The 21,490-nt window shown below is 41.6% G+C and overlaps 1 protein-coding gene across 1 annotated transcript; it reads left to right on the top strand.

The window, feature by feature from the left end:
* Positions 1–831: 831 nt before the first annotated feature.
* Positions 832–21,347, top strand: Rsph4a (Radial spoke head protein 4a). Its single transcript, XM_089252915.1, has 13 exons — positions 832–965; positions 1,065–1,252; positions 4,620–4,815; positions 4,927–5,487; positions 7,085–7,154; positions 9,913–10,026; positions 12,428–12,525; positions 14,539–14,653; positions 15,765–15,961; positions 17,091–17,271; positions 17,392–17,509; positions 19,743–19,933; positions 20,905–21,347. The coding sequence occupies exons 2-13, from the start codon at positions 1,104–1,106 to the stop codon at positions 21,051–21,053; spliced, it is 2,139 nt and encodes a 712-aa protein (XP_089109041.1). The 5' UTR covers positions 832–965; positions 1,065–1,103; the 3' UTR covers positions 21,054–21,347.
* Positions 21,348–21,490: the final 143 nt, after the last annotated feature.

Raw genomic sequence — 21,490 nt, forward strand, 5'->3', positions numbered from 1 at the left:
TTAGTCCAGGCAAGTAAAGTTACAGCCAAAAAAATTGACAAAGGCAAAATAAAGTTTGCCAGTTACAACAAAAACAACTGTCAAAGGCAAGTAAAGCTGTTAATTACAGCCAAAAAATTGTCTAAGACAAATAAATTTGCCATCTGCCTCTAAAGTTGCTTAAAAATCGTCAAAGTCGCCAATTACCGCTGATATTACTGAAAAATTGCTAGTGACGGAAATAGAGGGAAATAAAAAATAAAGATCACGTTATTAATAATTAAAAGAGTTGGGACGTTGAAAATTACGGGAATGCTCCGGAAAAAAAAGGTGTGTGTGTGTGTGTGTGTGCAATATTATCACCCCATATATACAAGTTACGGGCTCCCGAACTCGCGGAAATACCGCATATCTGGCACGCGGACTGTACTTACGCACTCTTGTAACTTTGCGAATTTTCATTTAGTGAATAGTGTCCACAAAAATGTTTGGGATTTCTGATATTTTCATACCTAAACCTAAATTCGTGTCATATACAAGAAATGTCAGCAATAGGGCGTATTAAAGGGCCGGCAGCGCTGATTCCAAACAAACTGCACCAGATTATAAAGGGAAACGCCATAGGATGCGTAGGCTATTCTTTGTTTAAAATATTTTCCTAAAAAAATATGATTAAAAATAAGACGATCATGTTTTTTTTAGAAAATTAATTTAAACAGCGGCTCAACCTACGTCCTATGGCGTTTTCCTTTCTAATCTCGCTCAGCTCATGTTTGTTTGGAATCAGTGCTGCCGGTCGTGACGTCATGCTAACGTGCCCTATTATTAGGCCCCAACGGGAAATTATCGAGTGAGACGGATGGTCCACGTACTCATTTCTACCCATATATTATTGTCGCTGTTTTCTAAAAATACACACATCTTTGTTCATGATCTAAACATTTGAGTTCGCTTCTTTTCAGACTGATTTTCACCCGCAAAAACAAGTAAAGTTTTTTTTTGTTTTCTAGTTAATTTGCCTAAGGATTATTTTATGATCTACCTAGGTATACACGCATCACATCGTCTGTATTCGTATGTTGCAGAACCCATTGTGTGCATAAGAGAAAGAACAGACGGGGAGCATGAATTACGAGAAACTCGCAGAGACTCCATTACTCGGTGAGCATGGCCTATACAAGATCAAGTTGGGATACACTAAACCCGCAGTTTGGGAAGCAGGACAGGCCAAGGCTTTCCTCAGCAAAGTCAGCGCCAAATCAAACATGTCCATGTGAGTTTTTTTATCTTTCCGAGTACCTTCCGTTGTACCTGTATATAGAGCGAGATAGGATCAATGTTCTTCACCCTGTGGCCCGCGAACAATTTCCATTTTCTATCGCAATTATGTGCTGTGGGATTCTAATTTATTTATTTTTTTAATCAAAAATAATAAATTTTGAATTTCATTTGAGAGCGGATGTGAAATGAACCTTCTGATGTTACTGGGGAAAGGGGGAGGGGATGTCCGCGAAGGATTGACCATGGATTGGGGTCCATGAAATCAATAAGATTGGGAAACACTGTCCTGGGCAAAAAACATTTGATCGATCCTTATATCCCATCTTACAATGAAATCATAATACAAAAAATTGAAGCTCGAGTCCGTTCAGCCACAGGTGTAGAGTTTACCGTAATTTTACAGTTTCATACATAACTTCTGGTATTGTTGTTTTCGCTACATGAGCCGTCGGTAGTTAGATTGTTTCCGGAGGGAAATTTAGGCATTTATGTGTGCTGAGTTGTCTTGATTTTATGTATTTATGTCAATGATTCTCAGCGACTCCCAGGAGCGTCGAGAAACTCTATCACCGACATGGCTTCGAGATACTATTCCGCTGATACTTCCACACCTTGCGAGCATTCCTGTGGGGGGAATGTTTACAGCCGAGCCCATACTTGTGTCCAGCACAATACGTTCCATGGACGAGTAACTCCACCATTGGCAACGATCGTCAAACGTTGAGAGCTGGAAGGTATTGGAAGGCTGGTCGAAGAGAACGACCATGACATTTCAACCCACATTCCAGGTTCGAACCCCCGTTGACGGCACCGTGGTGGTCGGCTGAAGTTGGTTTTCTGTGTTTTTTTAGCGTTGGGGGAGCGAATGCGAGCCGGTCTCCCATTTGAAAAAAATATTTCCGCAGAGAGCATGCAGACCAACAACGCGATACTGACATATGAAAAGCATAGCATTTCCATCAAAAAATGTCATTCAGAAAATAGAAAACAGATGGCGGCACAAACACAAAACAAGCGCGACTCGACAGCATAAACACGTTACGGCCTCACACATACCGGCATGTGCCGATTCGTTTGAAATTTCGCAAAGGAATTCGTGTGAGGAGCATGTACATTTAAGTAGTATCAGTAGCCATCTCAAATCAAAGAACTCGCCTTCCCTCCCAATCTTCTATTCCAACTGGTCATACATTGATCGAAGAACGTCAACAGTCACAACCCGGTTGGATTTGCGATCCCTACCCCGTATAAACCTATGGAGTTCATATCAATGGAAAGCAGTCATTTTCCCTCGTTTCGGCGGATGGGGTCGGAATGCCCCCCTCCAGGCTCCCTTTTTTCTTGGCTACGGCCTAGGAGCCAGGGTGTTACATGCCACCAGATTTATATGCGGAGATGATGTCACTCCGCTATTAATACGAAGGTTTCGACACCTGACTGATGCGAAGATCCATCCAGGAAAGAAAATTCACTCAATTCATCAATTCACTCAACTCAAAAAATCATCAATTCGTATTAATAGCGGAGAGTGACATCGCCTTCGGATAAGTCGCCATCCCGTGGCAATATCAGTAATGTCAGCTTTTGCCTGAGTTAGCTTTGGCTGTACATTGTACTGCTCAATTCAGCGTGCAAGAGCTCTCAGCGTAGAGGATTCGTTACTTGCCGGGTGAAAGCACTAGACTATAAAGTCTAGTGCGCTTACCCGGCAAGTGAGAGGACATGGGTTCGATTCTCCGCAAAGACGAATTTTCTTTTTTGGATGTATCTCCTCATTGGCCAACTGTCGAAATCTTCGCAGAGTTATGAGACAATCAGGGCAAGAGACTTGCAGATAAATATTAATATTATGGTAAGGGATCCTTAAGCAAAAGATGAGGGAGGGGAAATGAAGGAGGCAAGAGTAAGTAATGCCCTACTTAAAGGAGCCGCGAGTAGATTTCTGGGTCAAGGTACCCACGAATAGGGAATTCGGAATCTTTGATTTTGTAAGATGAAAACACCAGCTCACTGTAGCTTTCGTCAGCTGAAGGTTATCCGGGCACATCCGTCTCTCTCTCACTCTACATTAAACTAAACGTGAGCCTGAGTTGAGAGCATGACATCTACACAGTGATTCGGGCGAAGTATATATGCAGAGAGATGTGCAAGCGGACGCATAGCAGCTAATATTCGTTTAGGCAACGTTCATGTGAAATCTCGTAAACAGGTATTTCATACGCTCGTATATTACTGTAATGCAGTATCTGTATTCTGTACCGATGTCGGGTATTAGATGACAGCGAATGGGAGGTGATGCAGTTCCCGGTAGGATTCAGCGTCATTATATACTCAATACAAACCTTGCTGGCTGTAGATAGTGATCAATGATGACGTGAATTATACAGGGCGGAATTTAAATGGACACTGCCTTTCTCTCCCCGTGTTATATTTCGTTCTCTAATTTAAAAGATATAAGATGGATGGCAGCACATATCAGTATCTGCAGGCGCTTTTTTTTCCCACGCGACCAGAAGAATGACGAGTGCACCACAACTGGTGCAACGACCACCCTCTTTCTACACTCCCGCGTTTTAACTGCAAAAAGCTTATGGATTAATTATAGTCAGATATATATAGGCTATATTCATTTCGCATGTTTGACGGACTTTTCTTTGGGAGAATCATATTTTTACCCGTTGCGACTGTTAGACGCTATTTATTCTTCGCCATTGGCGATTTTTCAGCAATATTTTAGTCTTTCTGTAACTTCACATGCCTTTGACGATTTTTAGGCCGTCATTAGCAATTTAACTTGCTTTTGAAAACATTTCCGGCTGTGATAGTCAAATTCATTTGCCTTTCACTTTTTTGGATGTAAGATAATTAAAAAATTTATTTGCATTTGACAATTTTTTGGCGGTAATTGGCAACTTTGTTTGCATTTGTCAATTTTTTGGTGGTCATTTGCAATTTAACTTGCTTTTGACAATTGTTTGGCCGTCATTATCGACTTAATTTGTTTTTAAAAACTTTTCCAGCCGTCATTGGCAAATTTTATTGCCCTTTATTTATTTATTTATTTTTTTTTTTGGACGTTAGGTAATTGACAACTTTATTTACTTCTGAGAATTCTTTTGACAGTAATCGATAAGTTCCGTATGGATCCTAATTCTCCGTATTTTTATGAAGTGTATTGGTATGTATGTGTATTGATAACTTTTCAAGCAGAAGACATGTCGAGGCCCGGATGAAACCCTTGGACACGTCGCAATTTGCTCGCGGGCAGGAGGTGGCGCACCCCTACTGCAGATGATATCCCTTGTCGAATAGACCGTTTGCCGTCATCTTCAAATAATCCAATGTTTTCCATGTTGTAGGTATGACTACTTGAGGGACCTTATTGAACGAGTCCTTCGGTTGAAGATTGAAGATGCCGTCGACATCTTCGGGGACATCAGCCAAGAGGTCATGAAGGAGCGATTCCAGGAGCCGGACGCCGGACTACGCTCGGTGACGCCAGATATCGAGCGTGAAACGAGCGTGTACGTGACTGCGCTGAAGGAGTTCCTAGAGGTGACTAGGTTTTCACATCACTGTGTATTCATTGTCCATTATTTCTTCAGTTTCAACTCAATACAGCTGGTAGCTGGTAATAACCAATTATTAATTATTCTTCTGTTGTAGGATTTATTTACCCTGAAAAAAGACGTCAACCCCGAGGTGAAGAAACCCGAAGAGGACGAGATCCCCGTAGAGAAGCCGAAGAAGAAAGGCGGTAAGGGAGGCAAGGGCAAGAAAGAGCCACCACCACCCGTCGTCGAGGAGAAACCACCCGAACCGGCGATCCCCAGACCGCCGCCGGCGCAGCTCTACCAGCTAGACCACCACATGTTCCGATTCCGCCAGTGTGGCGTCGGCCTCAGCTTCGAAGAGAGCTTCATGGTAGGATTGTCGATCAAAGCCTTGGCCAAACGGTACAAGCTTGACAGCGTGCGCTTCTGGGGGAAAGTCTTCGGAATCCACGGAACCTATTATGTCGCCGAGGCTCCCTTCACCGAGGGTGCCTTCTTCCCCCCACCGCCTGTTGAAGACCGACCTCCGGTGCCCGAAGTGAAACCCGAGGCGGCAGAAGTTGCACCGGTTCCTATCATCGACAAAGCTCCGGAACCTCAGCCTGTGCCGCAAGAGAGCGCCGATAAACCCGTTGCTGATGCCGCTGTAGCTGACGAAATCCAAGGAAAACAGGTACCCGCAATACTTCAATATTCAGAAGAGTACAAGGCGGTTACAGAATATCTTTGTTAATATACGAGCCCCCAGCGGCCGTAAAAACAGACGAAGGCGAACGAGATTCGGGATATAGGTATTTCAGAGCATGCGCTCGAGAATGAATAGAGAAACGGAAACCTAGAGCTCTCACAGTTACTGTCACAGAAACAACATTTCGAAAAATTCAAATGGCAATGCATATTTATGCGTTCCAAGGTGATCGGCACAGCTAATAACCACAAATGTCGTTTAAACGGTAGCTGTAGCGTGAGAAACGCCGGCGATGGACGAGACAAAGAAACGTGGAACTAACCAATGCAGTTTAAATAGCTGCAGCAGGTAGTTCCCCCATTGAGTGGTTAGTGCACCAACTCCATGGTGAGATCATCTTTATATCCTGCGCCGGCATATGTAGGGGCTACAGATGCCGTTCCAACGCAATTAATGGTTTTTTGACTTCGCCGATCACACTTGGCAATGTGTAAAAATGAGTATTGTCATGTGAACTTTTTCGAAACTTTTGTTGCTGTGACCGTAACCGCGAGGGCTAGGGTTTCGTTTTTCTCTTCGTTATCGAGCGTATATTCTGTAAACACCTATATCTTGAATTTCCATCGCATTCGTTGATTTTTGTAGACTCTGGATGCTCGTGTATCGTCAAAGCTATTTTATGAAATCCCTGTACATTTGTTTCGTTCACTTTGCCAGGTATGCTGGAAGCTGGAAAGGGCAAAGAAGACAAAAATTTACCCCACTTGGGTTCAGTTCAGCATATTTTCCTCAGTTTCGTTGACCAATTCTCCAAAATAGGGCAGGTGGTTCTTAATTCTAGGGGTCGTTAAAGAGATTTCAAAGGGTCCGCACGAGCTTCGGTGGGAAAAGAATTTACACATTGCTTTTCGAGAGAATATTATTTTTTCAAGGCATCTGTAATCTATAACCTATTATTGGCACAGGGAATAAGCGTAGGAGGGATCCGAAAAATTCACTATCGTTGTTTCAAACCCCCCCCCCCCCCGACGTTTCACTTCTGACATTTCGCCCCGGACAGAGGCAAATGAGTGGCTGAGTGACCGTATGAGTGACCAAGTGAGTGGTTGAGTGAACGTATGAGTGGCCAGGTGACTGATCGAATGAATGACTCAGTTGGTGAATACGGGCACTCACTCAATCGCTCACTCACCTACTCGTACAATCGCATACTCACTCGGTCATTTATATTGTTACTCACACACTCATTTAGTCACTCATCAACTCGGCCATTAATACTGTTACTCACACACTCACCTGGTCACTCACGATCACTCACTTGGCCCCGTCGGGGATAAATAAACTAGAGATGAAATGTCGAGGCCTAAGTTTCCGTTACCCAATAGGGAAAATGCAGGAAGTGCCTTTGCTCCATCCTTACACTCGGCATTTACGAACTGCCGATGACAAGAGAGTACCTTTCACTAACATTCGAGAAAATTTTTACAATTTGCCGTGTATATTTTACCCATACTCATAACAAAAAGAGGTGGAAATATACAGCCGTCTAATAACATATGTATTTTTCTCCCCTTCTCTAAAGGATCAAGTGAGCCCAGAAGGGGCTGTCGAAGGAGAAGCTGAAATACCGCCAGTAGCTGTACCTGAACAAGGTGAGAACTTTTTTTTTTCTCACCTTATTTCTGCAACATGATTAGATGCTAATCTTCGCAACACGATCCACTTTTTAAGAGAAATAAAAACTCCATACATATGAATCTTTCCCGATTTGAAAGATTCCGTCCGATTTTTGACGTCATGCAAAAATAAACACAAAATCTTCGATAGAATAAAATCTAATTGGAGGTCATTATTTTTATAAATCGTTCCTGATTGTTACTTCCTGGGCCCGCTAATCATTTCTCCCATTTATTGTATTTATTTCTTGCGGGTGCACAAATCATTTCTCCCATTTATCTATTTTTTCCCATTAGCAATTTTTTTCTTCCTTACGTTTTCTACCAGTCCGTAAACTCTTTTTCTCCCATTTACTTTTTTGTAAGTCCTCAAATTATTTTTCTTATATATTAATTTTTTTGCCAGTCCGCCAATTACATCTACCATTTATTTTCTTCAGATCCTTGATTTATTCTTCCCATTTACTTATACAATTTTTTTTTTGTATTTTGCCGTCACGCGCAAATTATTTCGCCCATTTATTTTCCGCCGGTCCGGAAACTATTTCTCCCATTTATTTATTTTCTACCGGTACGCATAAAATTTTCACCATTTATTAATTTGTTTTCCTAGTCAATAAATTATTTCCCTTATTTAAATCTTTTTTTCGGTCCACACATTGTTTTCATCATTTACCACTCACTAAATTATTTCTCTTCTTGATTAATTTCTTTTGCCGATTAGCAAATTATTTCCTTTTTTTTTCCGGTCCGTAAATTATTTCTCTTATATAATATTTTTAGCTGACCCGCTAATTATTTCCTCACATTTATTTGTGATTTGCCAAACCAGTAAATTAGTTCTAGCATTTATTTATTTAATTCCGATCCCCGAGTCATTCCTCGTATTTATTAATTTTTCGCCGGCTGTAACTTATTTCTCTCATTTAAATATTTTTTGGCGATGCTCGAACTATCTCTCCCCTTTGGTAATTTGTGACTAACCCATAAATTATTGCCACGTTTATTTCTTTCCGCTTCGCATAGTCATTCTATATTTTATTTTTTGTGACTCCGTAAATTATTTCTGCTATTTATCCATTTTTTACCGGTCAGCAAATTATTTCTCATGTTCGGTGGTAAGCAGAATATTTCTAACATTTATTTATTTTCTGCCGGTAGTACGTAAATTATTTCTGCCATTTTAATTTTTTTGCCAGTCCCTATGTTATTTATCTTCTTTTTATTATTCATCTGAATTATTTCTCCCATTTATTTATTTATTTTTGATAGTTCGCAAATTATTTCTGGCAATCACTTTTTGCAGGTCCGTGAATTATTCCTCCCATTTATTCGTCCTTAAAAGAGGGGTGACCGTTAATCCGGTGTTTGAAATGCATATTTTCGTTATACAAGAAGGAATTATTATTTGACCGTAAAAGAGCGTGGTGGTCGCTGTGGTGGTCAAGTGGTCATAGTGACGGACTCCCGTCGCGAGGATCCGGGTTCAAGCCCCACCGGCGCCACAGTGGTGGTCGGCTGAAGTTGGTTTTCTGTGGTTTCCAACTTCAAGGCGCGAATGATAGCCGATCTCCCCTTTAAAAAGTCTCGCCACAGAGAGCAACAGCCCTACAAACAGTACAAATGTAATTCAATCATAATACATCACTCACTTCAATTCTGAAATGTAGATGGCAGCACTGAAAAAATTCAACACACTACATACGCACTCAGACTATTAGGTACACACACACAGTTAGACTTTCGGCGCAACTCATTAGGTAGTAAATCGCCCGATAATAGTGATACACCTGAGTTGTGTACGGTTTAAAAGAAATGTGACCGCATCCCCACCTCTTCGAAATCCTCAAAAGCCCTGACTGTAGATGCGGAGAAATAGAGAACGAGTTGCATTACGCCACCATATGTCCAACAACTGCACCATACCACTAAGATGCTCCAGCAATTAGAAATATTGACAGTTGGAGTTGACGGATGCCAGTAATGCAAACTCTAATAATGCAGATCACAAACTTGGAGAAATTTATGGAAGCAAATGCAAATCTGATACGAAGAAGCCCCATTGACCATAACAGTCAAACCAAGCACTGTGACGATAAGTCCCCGAAGATCCTCAAAAATCAGACGGCCGGTTCTTTCATATGCTGAGGATGAGGAATATATAATGCCTCAATTTAGGAATTAGTCGTTACAGCGCTGTCTTGTCCCTTGTCAAATTTGCTTCCCTCTCGAAGGCAAATTCTATTTCTATGTGTATGATACGGTCCCGCCCCTTCACGGGCAATGGCTAAAATCGATAGAGCCTGGGCAGTGTTTGGTCTGAAAGAAAAGAAAAGTGATCACATCTGAAGGGGGTGGGGGCCCGTCCTTTAAGGGGGATTTTAGTGCTTTTTTTTCCGCCAATCCTCAAATTATTTCTTCCATTTACTTTTTCAACAGTCATCAAACTACGTATTGTTTTAATAATTATTTTTTTGCCGGTCCGAAAATTATCTTTCCACTTCATTAATTTTTGATCGATCCCTGAACATTTTCAACCACTTTCACCTGTCCGCAAGTGTGAAACGTTTGAAGAACGCTGTTTTAGATGATAAGTGGTGTTAGAGCTGGGTGCACCTTTAAGATGGTGTTATTAAATTTATAAAATATAGAAAAACCCTTTCCCAGAACCAGTCTAGTTTTTATTTTTTAATGGAGGAAATTTCGCCTTAAATCATATTTCTCTAATTTTCAGAAAGAAAACCGTCGATTCCGCCACTGCCGATACCTCAGATCAAACCGGTCGAGCGCTACACCGAGAAGAATGGCGAAGGTGTCAACATGTACATGTACTTCGTTGCAACCAATCGTGAGTCATCAATGAGTATTCAATTACAATTATCTCAGACGCACTTAGAGCAACTTATTGAACTGAATATAATCGTGGTTGAAAGAAAAGTCACAGCACGTAAACCTTGGTTATGATCAACGGGAAATTCTCTGATTTAACAGGTGTCACAAGTGAAGTCCCTCAATGAGGTGGCCATGGGCGGAGATGCGGGGGTGCGGGGGGGGGTCAAAGGTGGAATCGACTGATCTAATGTATGAATGTATATACGAATTGACATCACCATCATCTTGCCCCCCCCAGCAATAATGGACCGTGCCCCCCCCCCAGACTTCCAAGTCTATCTCCGCCTATGCTTCTCTTGGGCCCACGCTTTTTTCACTTTTTATTGATAAACTAGATCAGGTGTCGATGAAATCGTTAGCAAATTCGCGGTTGTCGGGAATCAAAGCGATAGGCAGTTGCTTCAGACAGTTCTAAACCGGATTGCAGTGTAGGAAAATGAATAGAGCACAACGTTGAGCGTTGACAAGTGCATGGTCGCTCAGTTCAGTTCTAACAACACACGTTTCACTTGCGAGTTGAACGGTGTTGTTACTCCAGATGCAACTAGGATCACCGATTTGGGAATTCTCATTGACTCGCAGCTTATTTTTTCTGAACATTCTTCAGCGGTGGTTATAAAAGCGTACAGAATGTTCAGTTTCATTCTCAGAAGGGTCTCTTCGGGTTCTCCGAAAGTCATTCTTCCGTTTTTCCGAGGCTTAATTCGTCCTGGACCGGAGTATGCCGTAAGATTTTGGAGACCTTCAAAGGAACATAGACTTGGTTTAGGGAGTGCAGTAAGAGCTACGCGCTCTCTTGTTGGCACACAAGGCTTGAGCTATGAAGAATGACTTGCGTTCCTCCAATGCAAACATATTGAAGAGATTAAATGTCGTGGGGAGGGGGTATGATCGAAGTATTTAAAATTTTCAACGGGATGTGTAGGATGGACCATGAGGTATTAACACATCGTCAATCAACTGCTTCGTCAAGGGAACAAGAGTATCATTTAGTAAGGGACAATTTCAGGTTGTGGTGTCGTAGGGAATTTTCCTCTAATAGGGGTGTTGGAATATCTTACCTCCAGGGCTCATGAATTCTAACACAATTGACTGATTTAAAAAGAAATACGATAAGCATGTTGGGGTAGATCGATAAGCTATCCATACTTAGATGAGGCAACCATAATTTTCTTTATAAGCGTATTATATTATTATTAGTTTTTTCTTTCGTGATATGCCTTTTATATTGTATATCTGTATTTCAGTTACCTCCTCGCTGGACAATTTGCCTGTTGTGGCCTTTGTGTTTGTAAAAATTTTCTTGACCACTCATTCCTCAAATTTTCCGCCTCCTCTTAATTGCTGCCCTGTAAATACGATTCTGTGAATAGTCAATTTTCCAAAAACGTAAATGGACTTGGATACGTCAATGTCGCGAGACATCACATTTAAAAAGTTAAAGCGACTCTTTAGAGCTAGTTTAACAACCGTGTTTCAAAGTTTTTCTCGTTTGGCTTTTCCACCGCTATTTTGGCATCCTATAAAATTGGGTTTCGGCGCCAAACAAGAACGATCCTGAAGACATGAACGGAAGAACGTCTTCGCAAACAAAATCTTTTGGCCAACTCTGAGAATTCTCCACGCGACAAAATTATTATTCTTTCCGAATCTCAAATCTAGAGTAGTGACCAGCAGTGAAAATTTCTAGCAGGTCTACATGCTTGGTGCGCATGTGCATTAGCTATGAGTGGATGTTCAAGAATCGATATAGGCCTACATTAAATTTGGGAAGTAATTAACATCCGTTGCAATACCAGTGGACAGGATGTAAGACTGTCAATTTGAAGGTTGATGGTTCGAATCTCGCTGGTTACGGTGTATGTATTTGTCCCTCCTCTATTATAAAGATCTGAAAAGAAGTACAAAAATCGTTTTTAATAAATTTAATTATATAACACTATCAACCACTAGTTACACAGGGTTGGGATGTTTGTCCGAAACCGCAAACGTGGCGAGACGGGTTGTGGGGACACCTATCATTGGGAGGAGACCGTAGGGAGCGGACCATTTTCTTGGTTCATAATAGAAATAAATTCATTAAGAAACGTGGTGCAGAAAAAAAAGCGGATTAGCGCACAAAAATAATTTTATTGTCATGTAATAATTGCAGTGGCCAATCTGGCCCGGAACCACCCGAGCAACGCGTTAATCGAGGTCTAAATGTCTAGCCTCTTGTCAAATCTCGTTGTAGGTCCAGCAGGTGTTGGTGGACGTTCTCGTGTAGGTAGCTCATTCTGCAGTTCAAATTTTTAAAATTTAATGAGTGATTTTTTTCTAAATCGTAATATTTTATTCCATTTTTTCCCTCATGACAGCCATCAGCCCCTGGGTTTGTCTGCCGCAGTTGAATTCTCAGCATATAGTAGATGCGAAGAAACTCAAAAGGTTCTTCACCGGCCATTTACAAGAGCGGGTGAGTTTTAGTTCATCTCAAAATATCGAATTTAAATTCTATGTTCCATTTTAAAATCCTGTGAAGGTCAAAGAAGGTCACAAGTTGCACCTTGTTAAGGCGTCTGTCTTTAGTTACTATTCTCGTATTACCTTTTATCTACGTCAGGAGTTCTTAACCTTTTTTTGTCATCCGTGACCCAAAATCAACCACATCATTAGCTTTGCGACCTATGGGAGTGGTTGTTATTCGAAATTAGTGAAACTAGGGAAGCGATATGTGCATTTATAGCAGGAGTGTAAGTGGATTTGTACGACCCATCTCGGAGGCCACTGCGAATTCATTTTGGCTCGTGACCCATAGCTCAAGGGTCCTGGTCCCACACTCAGGTGACTCACGGTGCAGTTCCAGATCACTTGAGTGGCCCGCGACACATTCCCAGATCATTTAAGTGACCCGCAGTATGTTTACAGATTACTTGAATAACCCACGCCACAGTTACAGATCACTGCTACCATTGGTGCTCTGCAACATCGCTAAAGTTACCCGTGTCCAGATCACATTTACAGTTCTCTTAAGCAGTGCACATACTGGGACGAAGAAGTATGCGATGCGAGAATTGCGACCAGGAAGAAGAAAACAAACGTGAGGTGAAAACAAACATGTTTAAGTCGCGCGGCCTCTCCTTCATCTCAGGTATGCGCGATGCAGAATAAAACAATACAATTGTGTATTCATCGTTAGTCTCTATTATACAACCCAGAACCTCTTGGTCACCGCACTATGTGCACGGCTTATAGTAACCCGCGGCAAATTTATCGATCACTTAAGTGAACTGCAGCACAGTTCAGCTCCAGAGCATTCGAGCGGTCCTCCCTTCGAGCGCGGTAGCCCGGTCGATAAGATACTCGCTTGAAGTACCAAAGAATGTTTAGAGGTGTCGTGAGTTCGATACCCGGTTCGTCCTTGTCAGAAAACTTTCCTGACACAGGGGTACAACAAAAAAAGGGGACTTGACCGCAGAGAATCCCCCCCCCCCAATCGAGGGGTTAGCGCAGTGGTTCTCAACCTGGGCCCGTATGGCCCCCCTTGCTGTCCTGGGATGTTCTAGGGGGGCCACGGGAGAAAATGAAAAGAAAGGTGATACACGACAGGTGGTGAAGGGAGTCATAGAGAGCTGTGAAGAGAAAAGCTTTAAAAGTGAAACAAAGTTGAAAAATATTACTACTTTCAGAATCCATCAGATTCGTCCATAGAAGGGGGCGTCTTAACCCTTGGGTCTATGTGGGCATGACCCGGATCTTCATGTCTATAATGGAGGGAGGGGGGACTGCACTATATGGAATCTGGTACTATGATTTTCATATGTAAGCTGTTACTTCCAGCAAAGTATGGAGGGCCGCCAGAACAACGGTTGATGTGTTGGTAGGGTCGATTTATCGTGCATGTTCGTTGAATCGTCCCGTATTTCACACAGACCGTTTTTTACAATATAATTTGACTCCTGGGAGAGATGATAATCCACCATTTGAATCGGTGCCTAGCCAGGATTCCAGAGATTGATCTGATTTATTAAAATTTCATTTATAATAAAAAATCGCACTCTTGGATGAGGGTAGAGGGGAGCCCTGGATAGGACAGGGGGCCACGAGAAAAAAGTGTGATCCATGGGGGGCCGTGAGCTGAGAAAAGTTAAGAAATACTGGGTTAGCGCACCAACCTCTCGATGAGTATAAGAAACAAGCTTGCCGTTCGGAATTGGCAATGAATTGTAGATCCCGGTCTAATTATCCCTCGTGTGCAGAAAATGACCGTGGTGCGACAAAAATGATCAAATGATCGAGCGGTCCTCCGTGCAGTTCCACATCGCTTATATTATCGGTTACACAATTCCATATCACTCAAGTACCCCTTGGTACATTTCCGCCAGATCACTTGAGAAAGTTAGTGTAAATAGTTCATATGAGAGAGCAAAGTAGGTGACGTGGGCCGAAAACGAATGCATATAATATTATTTTCCTTTTGTGGTTTTAGGTGAGAGGGTGCTTGGCATTCGAAGGGACTGAAGCGCATTACTTGAGAGCGCAGATAGCAAGAATCACTGCATCGACCTACATCGCCCCGACAGGGTACTATAGGTTCAAGCAAAGTAAGTGATTCCTCCAAGACTATCCTGTTATAATTTAGCACCGCTTGAAACATCAACGAGAAAATTTGTTCTTGTGAGAGTTTCACTATGTATTTGTTAGATTCAATCAAAAAAAAAAAAATTTTTTTCTACCATTTTCCGTTTTGTACACTTACGGCCTATTCACACGCATCCGTCACGGCTCGTCTCAGTTGAATAAAAATATCCTCGTTGCCTCTTGTATAGGCTTTTCATTCACACTCGTCAGTGAAGAATCCGGCCCGTCAGTCTGGTTGCCGTCACGTTTCTTTGGAAGGAAATTTTCGACAAATCGGACGAACCCCTGGGCCAATTTTTTTCCGAATTTTAAGTAATAGATATATTTTTTTCTCACTACTATGCTAATCACTACTATTTTTAACTCACTCCTATGCTCACCTTATCGTTCGCTTACTCTCATGCTCACTTGATATTTCCTATGTGTCCAACGTGATTTTTCCTAACTTTATTTGCTCAATCGCTACTCCTATTCTCACTGATTTTCACTCATTTGCTCACTCCTATGCTCGCTTGTTCACTAAATTTCTAATTCACTACTACTTTGCTCACTTGTTCACTCATTTGCTCATTCTAGTGAGTCATTAAGTGGCCGAATCAGAGAGCTAGAGAGCTCAGGAGTGACTGAATGAGAAAATTAGTGACGAAGTGACCATAGGAAATATCAAGCCAGCATAAGAGTGAATGAACGAGCAAGTTACTAAGTGGCCAAATAAATGAGCAAGTGGGAATATATGAATGAGCAAATCAGTGAGGGGTAGTGAGCATAGAAATGAGTGGTTGAGCAAATCAGTTAGCAAAGTAGTGCTGAATTCCTCACTGATTTTCTCATTATCCCACTCACTAACTGTAGTCGTTGAGCTGCTTGTTGGTGAATTGCGTGGCGGTGAATGGAACATGGCCGACATGAACTGATGCGTTTGAATAGCCTACACTGTAACGGGTCGGATGCATCGGCATTTGAACCAAGACTGCACTGATGTGTGTGAACAGACCTTTAAGCTGTATATTAATCAGTCTCAATTCTGTTTTCTTTGGATGGGAGATGCAGGTCGGTTCAATTTTTATTTTTCAGTCGCTGTAGAACTCCCACCGCCCGTGGCCCCACCAACGAAGCCATCCAAACACGCAGCGCCACCCGAACCGATAATCGAAATGCGGGACAGTGAAGAAATAGAAGAGAATCCCGAGTACCAGCCTGTACTTGCAAGTGAAATGCAGGCTCTCGGACTGGAAGGTCTTGTTCACGCTCGACAGGCTATTCTAACGGAGGTACCGCTTTAAAATATTTTACTAGCACTCTTACAGGGCTAATAACTTCCTCAGGTTCCATCGCAAGTGCTTCTTACTTTAAATATATTACGGTGAAAGTGATATGAGTCGGTTATTATGTATGCATAAATCGCTAGTCGTCTCGGTAAGTTTGATATATTTGTCACTTTTACCGGTGATTATTCATAATAACGTGTGTTGTTGGTAAATTTGATAAATGCTGAAAAAATAATTATTTTTCGCGATGACTATACATAAAACCCCAGCGTCGTTGGTTGCAGTTGAGGTTGTAAAGAGAGAGTTCATTATATCGGGGTACAATCATAAAATTTGTCAAAAAGGGGGTTCTTTATAACGAGGCTTGGTTGTAGAATTCGTCCAATAGGATTTTGTTTCCGGGGTGTAACAGTAGAATTCGTCAAATAAGGTTTGATTGCATACGCACAAAAACTTGAAAAATTCTCTGATTTATCAGATTTTTACAAATGAGAGTTCGTTATATCGGGGTACGATCGTAAAAATTGTTGAATAATAGTCCATTATGTAGGGCTGTGACTGGAAATTTTGTTAAATGGGAGTGTGTTATATCGGGGGTACTATCATAAAATTTGACAAACATGGGTTTGTTATATCAGTGCCCGATTTCAGAATCAATCAAATAAAAGTTCATTGTAGGAGTTATTTCTCGAGTGTTTGAAAAAAATCGTTAAATCATCTAGTTCATCTAGAGCCGCCTAGCAGTCCAGTGGTTAGGGAGCTATCCTCTGACTGCGCATGTCTGGGTTCGAATCCCGGTTCGGGCATGAATGTGTGTATATTAAATCTAACATTCCCTGGACGGATCATGCTGATACGTTATTATTTAAAAACATATCTGGCTCACAAGTTTGGTCATTTAAATAATAAATCTTATCGCGGCAATGGGACCAATTTCTCATTTTTACCAATACGAATTGGCGATTACGCATAATAACCGACAAACGTTATGAATTTAATATCATTTTCACCAACTACCCTTGGGTATTATTTATAATCAACGGTGAAAAAGATAAATTCATAAATCTTATTAAAATGATCGGTGATTATGCGCAATAACCGGATTTTCACCGTTACGTATAAATCTTCCAAGGGTTACTGCAAATGGACACAGACTGAGATTGCCGCTGACGGCGCCCAGACACAAACTGATGCAGGAGCAAAACAAGAACCCACTCCAGCACCAGCAGCGGTCACTGAACCAGAGAAGAAAGAGGAGGAGGTCCCGAAGGAACCGCCAGTCCCACTTCTGAAACCGCTCAGCCAAGATCTAAGTGAGTCATGGAGGATCTTCAACATCGCAGTCAAAAAAACTTGAAATTCTTTTCTTCGGACTATGAAAAATGAAGTAATACACAGAAGTAGTAGACATACTTCATTTTGTATCTAAACAGGTACTGATGGGATCCAGCCGTGGATACTTAGGAGCAGCTCGATTCTAGCGACCGAGTCAGCCATACTCTTAGTGAAATCCAGCAACTGGCCAGGAGCCTATATGTATTACGACGGGAAGTAAGTGTCCTAGTACCTCTTTTCTTCTCATACTCAGTACAACTTGGATCTAACGCCATAGGCAACTTACTACGTAGAGAGTTGTGCCGGAAGTGTGAATGTGTGTATCTAGTGTTTTCTGATTTTTCAGTGCTGCCATCTATATTTCAGAAGTGAAGTGTAATGATTGAATATTTGTACCGTTTGTAGGGTCGTTGCTCTCTGTGGCGAGGCAATTTAACGGGGACGCCCTAGTACTGGAATTTCCGTGTGTTTTCAAACTTTGTGTTTTCGACCGCTCAAAAATTATACAACGTGATTCCTTGTCAAAACTAAGGGGTCATTCAAGTATTACGTAAGCATCGAGGTGGGAAGGGGTTTTCGGATTTGCTAACTTTTGATGAGAAGAGGGAGGAGGTGTTTGGAGATTGCTTACGTCATTAACCACCCTTTTTGAAGATATGAAATATTGAAATATTTTAAGCTGCTGACGAAATTTTGCTGACGGGGGGGGGGGGTCAAAAATGACAAAAAATCTACTTACGTAATACTTTAATGGCCTCTAATATGGAAAAGTATTTTCCGTTTTAGGATCGTGTGAATACGGATGTGATACTCGGTTTATAACGTTTTCAAGTTTTGTGACTCGTTGCCAGTCGGTCACGCGCCAAACAATCAACGGAAGTAAATTTGTTCCCCCTCTTGTTGGAATCAAATATGAGCCATGACCCAAGGTTGACACTTTCATCGTGAGGACACGGTTTCGAATCCCACCGGTGCCACTGTGATGGTCCGCTGAAGCGATCGTCTTATTTCTTAGCTGAATGTCTTGTAAAGGTATATCATATTCGGCATTTATTTTTGGTTATATATGCTGCCCTTAAGGGCAACATATATATTCTGAATGAAGATGTATTTAATGATTTTCTGTGGTTGCGAACTTCGAGGCGTAGATACGAGTCGAGTTCCCCTTTAAAAATTCTCTCCATGGTACAAATGTTCGATCATTACACTTCACTCATAGTTCGAAAAAGTAAGTAGCAGATGACAGCACTATAACACATGTTAGATTCAACATCACCTACAAGCACATTCCAGCGTGAACCAAATTGGTTTGAAATTCCATTTACTTACCTGGACGAGGTGCATGTGAGGTTTAGTACAACAGCTTCTTCAAAATCAACCGAAATCAAAGACTATTTCACCACGCATCGATCATATCGCTATGCTGCAATTTGCTGCCATCAACGCGCTTGTTAGGAAATTGAGACTCCATCTATCGGTGGTCGCCTCAAACTCTAAAAATATATTTTTATCCATATTCTTCATCCAGTACGAACCTGGGATCTGACGGCAAAACTTCACGATGGTAAACGAGCATCTTACTAACACGCCACTCGGGTACCACTTATCAAATACTGGTTTGCTCATCTTTTAGCTGTCTCCATATCTGAGTGTTAATACCATTGTTTTTTCAGCTTCAGAAAAGTTATACGTCTGGTGTACGTTCGGGGAATTTGGCAGGATTCCGAAATCACGTAAACTATTTTTAAATCGTTGTAACTCCATTATTATTGGTCATATCTAATAACTATAAACCTTTTCTTCGTACTTGTTTTTGGAAACAAACCACACGATGTAGTTTTTTTGGGTGATCAAGATAGTATCCACCCTATATATTGGTTGGGTGATCAGATTGCGATTCGATGAAATCTGCATATGTATAAAATTTTCGTCGGATATCGTTCAATTTACGATTAATTTTAGTCTGTATTTCTACTGTCTATACTGAGACAATTCAAAAATTTGCCGGAACAATGGAACAGCTCTTTCAAACCAGGCACCTGGTCACCATTAGAGTCACTTAAGTGATTCGCAGCACATTTACAGAAAACTTGAATTGGCTGTAACTGTGCCACGGGTCACTTTAATGCAGTGAGAATGCGTCGCGTGTAATTTTGGTGATCTGGGACAGCACCCCAGATCACTTAAGTTATGTGTAGATGTGCCAGGCTCCACTTTATTATTTTTAGATAATCTGTAAATATGTCGTGGGTCACTTCAGTGATCGCCGAATTCGCCGATTTGTTCATTTTCACAAAATTAGATTCAAGGTCGCGGACCACTTCAGATGATTCCGAAGGCTACATTTGGCCCGTGGGCCATGGGGCCATGGATGGAGCATGTATAGACGCGTTTTTTTCTTATGTATCTGATGTTTATCTTTGGTTTTACAAAACAATGAATCTTTCAGGCATTTCGAGAATGTTTACATCGGAGAAGGATACAAATACACTGCACTGCATTACGCGCCGGTGATAGGGGAAGAATGGCAGCGGGAGTACGTCTTCGACGAGACCTTGATAGAACCTGAAGAACCCTATGAGCCATCGCTACCAATCCCTGAAACAACTTCAGAAACAACTTCTGAAGGAACCGGAACAGGTGAGTGTTTTTCCCCGTCTTAATGCACATACATGTTGTTTAGGAAGTGCGATTTTGGCCATACTCACCGAAAACAAGAATTTAAAAACGACCCTTAAACTACTCCCATCGCTAATAGAAGACGAGCAAAGCTTGTTGCTGAACCGTCTATTCATGATTTGAATAAATATCGATGAACCGACGGAAAATTCACCGACAACCAATTCATCGTTAGGAAAATACTTTGCTAATACCTTACCGACGGAAAAATCAGCGCTGGGAAAATTCTCCGACAATTCATCACAACTCTATGAATGACCTAATGAGTGCCCGCTCACTCACTCACCTGCTTATTAACCTAGTCACTCATCAGTTCCCTGACTGATTCACTGACTAAATGCTCACTTACTCACTCATTTGCTTAACTGCTTTATCACTTGTTTACTCATCCACTCACTTGCTCAGTGACCAACTCCTGCACTCACTTGCTCAGTGACCAACTCCTGCACTCACTTGCTCAGTGACCAACTCCTGCACTCACTCAGTAACCAACTCTCACACTCACTCACTTGCTCAGTAACCAACTCCTTCACTTACACACTGAACGACTCCTTCAATCACTCATTTTACCCTGACTCACTTGATCAATCACTCACTTGCTCACCCATTTTCTCACAATGCCACTTTGTCGATGAATTGCTTGCTCGTTCGTGAGTTTTCCTTCAGGTGAATCGCATGGCGACGAAATGTTAGCAATGAAGTTTCCACACACGCTTACAAATGCACCACTGGTTTCATCTATTTCGAAAATCAAACAGACCCACGGGGTCTCGAAGTTGATCCAGTTGTTGAATTTCGGATCGCTGTAAATAGAAAAAATAAGAAGAAAGTTGATATATATGTTTCTATTCGATGACAATTAAGTTTCTTCGGCTTCGTGTAAACAGTTGTCTCCAGATTCAGTTTTGTGTTGCTTGTCTCTCTTCCTCTAGATTTCAATGAAGAGATCGCGGGCAGGAGCAAAAGCACTCAGACTTCGGGCAGCGATACGAGTGCTGACACGAGTACCGCGGGTAGTGCCACGGCGGGTACCGCGGACACTGATGCAGGCAGTACCGCGTCGTCGTCGGCGGCTTCGTGAACTCGTGTATCGTGGGCTAGTGAAGATGACTTTTATTTTCCATGTTTTTTTTTTTCTATTCTTATAAACAAATGTTTCGGAGGTTCCTTAACATTGTTTTCCTTTTTTTTTCGAAAATGGAAACACGGTAATTGTCGTAAATACTCAGTCACTGTTATTACGGGGGAATCTCTCATAAATGAAGGACATCAAGAAATGTTTTCATTCGCAAGTTGTGACTTTGACAGTTTTAGTCACTTGATCGGTATCTTTTTTCTTCTGAAGAAAATATTGCAATAAAGTTTTTAAGTTATTTTCTCGCGTTTCATGAGAACAGATTTTTTTTTTTCAGTGTATGTGACTTGTACATACAGTAAATACGGGGCATTCCGTAAATTTGTAAATCCAGCCCAGCTCGATGCGATCACATCGGGAGTCGGTGTTACTCATTATAATAG

Source organism: Pholcus phalangioides, unplaced genomic scaffold, assembly GCF_987345545.1.
Source record: "Pholcus phalangioides strain wild (caught in Gottingen) unplaced genomic scaffold, Ppha-v1.0 ptg000031l_1, whole genome shotgun sequence".
NCBI classification, from domain to species: domain Eukaryota; kingdom Metazoa; phylum Arthropoda; class Arachnida; order Araneae; family Pholcidae; genus Pholcus; species Pholcus phalangioides.